The sequence below is a fragment of the Littorina saxatilis genome, linkage group LG8, assembly GCF_037325665.1.
Source record: "Littorina saxatilis isolate snail1 linkage group LG8, US_GU_Lsax_2.0, whole genome shotgun sequence".
Classification (NCBI taxonomy): Eukaryota; Metazoa; Mollusca; class Gastropoda; order Littorinimorpha; family Littorinidae; genus Littorina; species Littorina saxatilis.
This window is the reverse complement of record NC_090252.1, coordinates 56,148,013-56,155,390: the sequence shown is the minus strand read 5'-3', so window position 1 is coordinate 56,155,390 and position 7,378 is coordinate 56,148,013. Positions and strand designations below refer to the sequence as shown.

The following is a 7,378-nucleotide window of genomic DNA, read 5'->3' as shown; positions in this document are numbered from 1 at the left end:
CATTGACAACTGGTTTACCCCATAAATTAGTTGTCAAATTATCCGTGAAGCGACGGAATTTAGAATATTTTCTGGAAAATCTTTCTTCATTTCTTTCTTCAAAATTCAAAATCGTTTCCTGCTTCATGTCGGATTCACTCATATACAGACCAGACGGTGGTAAGTAGAATATTTAAATTATTTCTGTAAGAAGAAATTTTAAATAACTCCGTGTTTGATTTGGGTACATTCTGCCCAAAGAATCTTCGCGATCGCTGTTGTTCACGAACAGCGTTTTTGCTAAATTAATTCGTGGAAGGATTTCCATCTAGTTCGTCGAATAGTATCATAGTCATAAGGTAAGACATAGAATTGATGTTCGACAACTTCACGGGAAATTGGCAGTTTACTAACGAACTGTCGGTTCGAATTATACTCTCAAGTTCTGATCAAAACGGTGAGTGTGTTATAGTTCCAACCAGGATGGACGCTCGATAGTACTAGGACCTTAGTTTAAGTTCAGATTAAATTATAACTCTAGTCGGAGTAACATTTAAAACGTGTTGCTTATTTAAGTTGTGCTTCACATTATTAGTTATCTATAACCCGCGGGTTGATAGTTAATAGTGGGGAAAACTTCTGTGGGTGTGTTTGACAGACTGAAGGTCGTCATCACATTATTAGTTATCTATAACCCGCGGGTTGATAGTTAATAGTGGGGAAAACTTCTGTGGGTGTGTTTGACAGACTGAAGGTCGTCATCACATTATTAGTTATCTATAACCCGCGGGTTGATAGTTAATAGTGGGGAACACTTCTGTGGGTGTGTTTGACAGACTGAAGGTCGTCATCACATTATTAGTTATCTATAACCCGCGGGTTGATAGTTAATAGTGGGGAAAACTTCTGTGGGTGTGTTTGACAGACTGAAGGTCGTCATCACATAAGGCTTTGTAAGGCAACTTACTCAGCGACACACCGCTAAGTCCTAGTTAGTCGTTTCGGTTCAAGATAGAGACGAAGGACAGGTGTAGGAAAAATCACGTGCGCGTGTAACATTGTTTGTACCAGTGTTGAAAGGTTGAACAATACCTGCGGGTAAGAGTCTTCCATATTAGAGTACCACCAAGAGTGGATGTACCAAAGTTTTGTATTTTGAGGGATTACATAAAATGGCTGATACCAGACATCATCAGCACTACACCAGATTCTCGTCAACTGTGGGCATAGACCCAGAATATACAGAAGGAGCAAATCTGATTGATATCACCGATCTAGGTGATGATGGCCACGCCGCTCAGCCTGTGAACGGACATGTCGAGCAGGCCGTTCCATCGAGTCCCAGCGTCAGTTCGATCAAGGAATTGATCACCATGGGGAAAGAGTTGGGTTTGGAGGGAAAGGAACTACAGTCATTCGTCCAAGGGGAGAGGGATAAAGAACGAGCAGCTCCAGAGCGTGAACATGAGCGAGAAGCTCAAGAGCGTGAACATGAGCGAGAAGCTCAAGAGCGTGAACATGAGCGAGAAGCTCAAGAGCGTGAACATGAGCGAGCAGCTCAAGAGCGTAAAGATGAGCGCCAATTCAAAGAGAATGAGAGAGACAGACTCTTTAGGATAGAAGAGCTGCGCATTCAGAGCGAGGTTCAGATGAACACGAATGAAAACGCAGCTCATCCTTCCCAATCCTCACATGACCATGATCCCCGTTTCATTCCCAAAATCCCTTACCTTGATGACAAGGATGACGTTGAATCCTGGCTCAAACAGTTTGAACACTATGCCAGAGATATGAATTTGGACGAATCAAAGAAAGCCTCCCGGCTGATATACTTCTTGAAAGGTAAGGCCCGTACCATCGTGTCCAAAATGGACGATGAGGATGTTGACGACTATGAAAAGGTGAAGAGCGCGTTATTTGAAGGATTCCAGCTCACCGCTGAGCAATATCGCATGAAATTCCGCAATACTAGACGTAATCCCGCGGAAACTTACAAAGAACACATCACTAGACTCGATCGGTACCTAACCAAGTGGATCGAGCTTGATCCGTGCGAGAAAACTGTCAAAGGATTAACCGATTTGATCCTGCGAGAGCAGTCCTTGCAGTCAATGCATTCCGATCTCGCCGTGCATGTCAAAGACCGGAACCAGATCAATGCCAAGGAGATGGGAAAACTCGCGTCCGATTATGAGCTGAACAGAAGCCAAAATAAATTGAGACCGACACCAACGCGAACTCCTCAGGACGGAACGAAACGTTTTCAGAAGGATCATAAACCATCACCTCAACAAGGTAAAAGATCTTCTTTGACACCGGCGGAACGCGAAAAACTCCGAGAAGCAGGACTATGCTTCTATTGTCGCGTAGGTCTACACCGTTCGAGCGATTGTCCCTTACGGAAAAAAGGCAACACCGCCGGAGCTGTGACGGTTGAAGATGTCCGACGCGAAACACAGGGAAGAAAATCCCCGTTAGATAAATTGTGTCGAGACTGCACCACAAAAAAGTTTTCGGATCTAGTTGACGTCAAAGTCAACGGCAAACGAGTGACCGCCCTGAGAGACTCGGGCTGTAGCTCGATTGTGGTGGCCGCACATCTTGTGCCGGCCGACAAAATGACTGGTCAGAGAAAGAGGACCACGTTAGCGGACAAAAGTAAAGTCCGGTACTGCGAGACCGCGATCATTCATGTGGATTCGCCCTTCTTCTGCGGAGAGACAGAAGTCGTGGTCATGGCGGATCCCATAATGCCGGTGCTCATAGGGGAGTTCCATGGAACTCAGAACGACAGGAGGAAAACACCGATTTTCCCTGTCAGAGAACCTGCCTGGTATCACGACAGCGCTGAGACAGTCGCTGGGGCCGTAGATACCAGAGCACAGTCCAAATTGGACAATGATAGAGACAAATCTGCGAGTAAGCCAAGTAGCCGGGAGCCAACATCGGATATGTTTACTCCAAAGGACTTACGCGAGGCTCAGAAGACAGATCCTTCGTTAGACAGCATCAGGAAACAAGCTGCTACCGGAGAAGAGAGAGGCCACATGAGGGTCGTGGAAAAGAATGGTATCTTGTACCAGTCGACGTTCAATCGGAAAGGAGAGGAGTCTTTGAAGGTTATTCTTCCCAAATCGTTCTGTAGTAAGGTGCTCGCATTCGGCCATGATCATCCAATGGCAGGACACCAAGGTCAGCGTCGTACCGCCGAAAGGATTAGACGCGAATTTTGGTGGCCATGCTGTGGTGTTGAGATCCGCCGCTACTGCTTGGCATGTGACGCTTGCCAGCGATCCGCGCCAAAACACCTTACGAAGAAGGTCTCATTGGGCAAGATGCCAGTGTTCGAGACTGCTTTCAGAAGAGTAGCAGTCGATATCATCGGGCCTATTCTTCCTATGTCCGAGAACAAAAAACGGTACATCCTCGTCATGGTTGACTTTGCCACCCGCTACCCTGAAGCTGTCGCGTTGAAGGACATCCACGCCGAGACAGTAGCCGATGCTTTGTGGGATTTTTGGACTAGACTCGGTATCCCAAGTGAAATATTGACTGATAACGGGAGCCAGTTCACAGGCACTCTGATGCAGGAAGTCACTGAACTCCTCCGCATCAAAAGGAAAACCTCTGCGGTATTTCATCCAGCTGGAAATGGTTTGTGCGAGAGAATGAATGGCACGTTAAAGAACATGCTCAAAAAGATGTGCATAGAACAGCCCAAAGCATGGGATACGTTCATCTCTGCATTACTGTTCGCCTACCGCGAGACTCCTCAAGAGAGTTTAGGTTTCTCACCATTCGAACTGTTGTTCGGGCGTACTGTCAGAGGACCAATGCAACTCTTGAGACAGATTTGGACAGATGAGAGCGTCTCAGATGAGGTCAAAACCACTGCGGAATATGTAGTGAACCTTCGTGAGAGGATCGAAGAGACCTGTTTGCTTGCTCGAGAGAACCTGAAAAAAGCCTCAGTGCGATCTGCTCAATATTACGATCGTAAAGCCAAACCAAGGTCGCAAAAACCAGGAGAGAAAGTCCTGATTCTCAAGCCATTGAAAACAAACAAACTGGAACTCACTTGGCAAGGTCCATTTGAAGTGTTAGAGAAGTTGAATGATTTCGACTACAAAGTCCAAGTAAGGAGGAAGGAAAAAGTATTCCATGTCAACCTCCTCAAGTCTTACGTCGAACGTGAGCAACTTGTCACCGATGGAACAATTCCGGTTGCAGTAGTAGAAGAAGAAGAGGAAGAAGTGATCGTCTCAGTAGTGGTAGAGGAGGACGAAACCACTAACGACGACATCTTCAGGTTGGACAGTCAGAGGACTATCCCAACATTTGAGACAAAGCGCACAGAAGGTTTAGACCACGTGCACTTTTCAGAGAAACTCACTCAGTCACAGCGAACTGAAGCGAGACAGATCTGCGCGGACAGACTAGATAATCTGACCGACGTACCACTCACCACGAATCTGACTACGTGTCGAATCGAGGTCACAGACAAGAAACCGGTCTATATAAGACCACGCCCCATTCCACATGCGTATGTGAAGATGGTGGAGAATGAAGTCGAAGAGATGTTGAAGCTAGGAGTCATCGAACCCGCCAACTCAGCTTACAATTCACCCATTGTTCTCGTCAAAAAGAAAGAAGAAGGGAAGTACCGCTTTTGCGCGGACCTCCGTGGGTTGAATGATGTCACGGTGTTCGATGGGGAACCCATCACCGACGTTCAACATTTATTCCAAAGCTTAGGAAAAGCCAAGTACTTCTCCAAGCTAGATCTCACGCGTGGCTACTGGGGAATACCCATTGTCGAGGAAGACAGAGACAAAACCGCGTTTGTGACGTCACGAGGCCAGTTTCGATGGGTGAACATGCCCTTCGGGTTGAAGACCGCCACTGGCATCTTCAACAGGATGATGAGGAAGTTGCTAGGTCCCCTCAACCGAGACGATGTGTACCATTTTATGGATGACATCTTGATAGCCACTGAGACGTGGGAGCAACACATGGAAGCCCTGAAAGCAGTCCTTCAGCGGCTCAAAGAAGCCATCCTTGCAGCAAAACCGTCGAAATGCTACATCGGATTCGACCAATTGCCGTATCTTGGCCATGAAATCGGGCATGGAGAGAGGTGGCCAGAAGACTACAAAATCGTGAAGATCGTGAACGCCAAAGAACGAGCTACAAAGAAACAGCTACGCGCATTTTTGGGTCTCACGGGGTTTTAACGAGAATACCTGGAAAACTACTCGACTGTTGTCGTGCCGCTCACCGACATGACAAAGAAGAGCTTGCCAGACAAACTCAAATGGAGTGACGAGGCAAAGAAGAGCTTCGCAAGACTCAAACGAATGGTCAGTGAGAAACCAGTCCTAAAAATGCTTGATTTCGGCAAGGACTTCGTTCTCCGCACTGACGCATCAGACCGAGGAATCGGTGCGGTACTGATGCAACTACATGGAGAGAAGCTACACCCCGTAGCGTACCAGTCGAAGAAGCTACTCGGGGCTGAGTCCCGATACGCGACTGTGGAAAAGGAATGTCTAGCAACAGTCTGGGGAGTACAGAAGTTTGAACGATACCTGTACGACCGACACTTTGTGTTGGAGACAGACCACCAACCCTTGAAGTGTCTACAGAGGAACCCAACAAACCCTCGTCTGTTACGATGGTCGCTACAATTGCAACCATACTCCTTCACAATCAACTACATCCCAGGAAAGGACAACCTAGGTGCCGACTATTTGAGTCGCATCAACTGAGTTTCAGAGTCCAGAAGGAAAATTTGTCCACACCGTTGGAGTAGTGAGGCCAAACTGGCCGCGACAGGCTCATGCGGATCTACTCCAAAAAGTGAAAACAATTGTATATTGTATTGTATTGTATTGTATATTGAGTCGTATAAACGGAAACGAAATAAGATTTCGCTTGTCCACCCCCCGGGGTTATGTTACGACTCAACTCCAAACAACTCTTGTTTAGCCGAGACTGAAATATTTTGTTGCGCCATTAGAGCAAGAGTCTACGAGACCTTGGAGACATACGTGTAGAAACGAAGTAATGACGTCACTAGTATGAGAATCTACATGTTGGATCAACGTCATTACTGCGTCATTAATATGTGAATTTACGTAACTCATGGAGTTGCATTGTGGGATGTAAACAGTTATTGGAGAGAAGGCAACGGAACCGCTAATGGAACAGAACTAGAACCATTACGGTCGCTCTATTTGCCGGGTTCTGAGAGGCTATAAGTGGGAAACAAGACACAGGATAGTGCCACAAATGGAAAGAAGATTTGCGTGAGCCGTAAAGCAAGCCGTAAAGCAAGTCGGAACAAGAATCCTGTTGTAACCACCGATGAAAAGCCGCCGGCACCTGCCATCCCAAGGCCTGAGATGTAATCCGCAGCCGCACAGACTCGTAGAGTAGTGTCCGGAAAGGAGCATCAAGAGGTAAGGTGTCGTTGTAATATCGAGCGTCCATCAAGGAACAGCAATTGTACACTCACATCTAGTCGCATATATATTTGTTTTAGAATGTTTAATGAAGTTAATCATAAACGTACATGCTGCAAGTTAGTTCGGCATATAGTATTTTATTCAGTAACCATGCTTGGTTTGTCTGCGAACCGCCCGACATGAAGATAGGGCAATAAGTCAAAATTAACCTTGATCCTAGGATACCGTTGTTAATAACAAGTATTACCTTTGATCCAGGGGTTCGAGCGTCTAGGATCCGCTGGGATAAGGGTGAACTAATCAAGCTACGCCACCAGTGTGATCCACCAGCGAGGAGCAAAAGGAGTTTGTCTACTAATTATCATCATCATCAAGTGATCTTCATCAAGTTCGTCACTGCTACGGTCATCATGTGAATCCAGGCTTCCATCAGGACATTCGGACTTTGTAACTAACCAGCCCATTTGAGATAAGTCCAGTTCGACATAAAACTAGCTGTCAATGCAAGAACAATTAATTATGAACGCGAATTCGTTAGATCTAAAATAGAAATAGTTTGTTAAAGAATCCGGAAATATTACCAACCAATAAATTATTCATCAATCTAAATCATCAGTGTTTTACGAGATTGATTTGAAGCATGACTGTTGTAAAGGATTGAATAGAACTTTGGTGTGTTCTTAGATATTGTATATCTAAAACACAAGGTAAAAAGTGGAACTGCAACAACCATCAAAATTGACAAAGACTTACCGCTTTGCTGGGCCCGTTTTTTTCGACATTTTTTTTTCTTCAACTGATTCAGGTTGGGCAACTCTGGCTTATGAAATCGATGATAATCACCCCTGCAGTGTCATGTTCTCAAAATCGAGGGGGGACGACATACCCGAGGGGGTCAACTTGCCCTCCTTTCCCCTACGTGTCGTGCGCGG

The 7,378-nt window shown here is 45.9% G+C and overlaps 1 protein-coding gene across 1 annotated transcript; it reads left to right on the top strand.

Moving 5' to 3' along the window:
* Positions 1–1,151: 1,151 nt before the first annotated feature.
* On the top strand, positions 1,152–5,213 carry LOC138974748 (uncharacterized). Its single transcript, XM_070347474.1, has one exon. The coding sequence runs from the start codon at positions 1,152–1,154 to the stop codon at positions 5,211–5,213; it is 4,062 nt and encodes a 1,353-aa protein (XP_070203575.1).
* Positions 5,214–7,378: the final 2,165 nt, after the last annotated feature.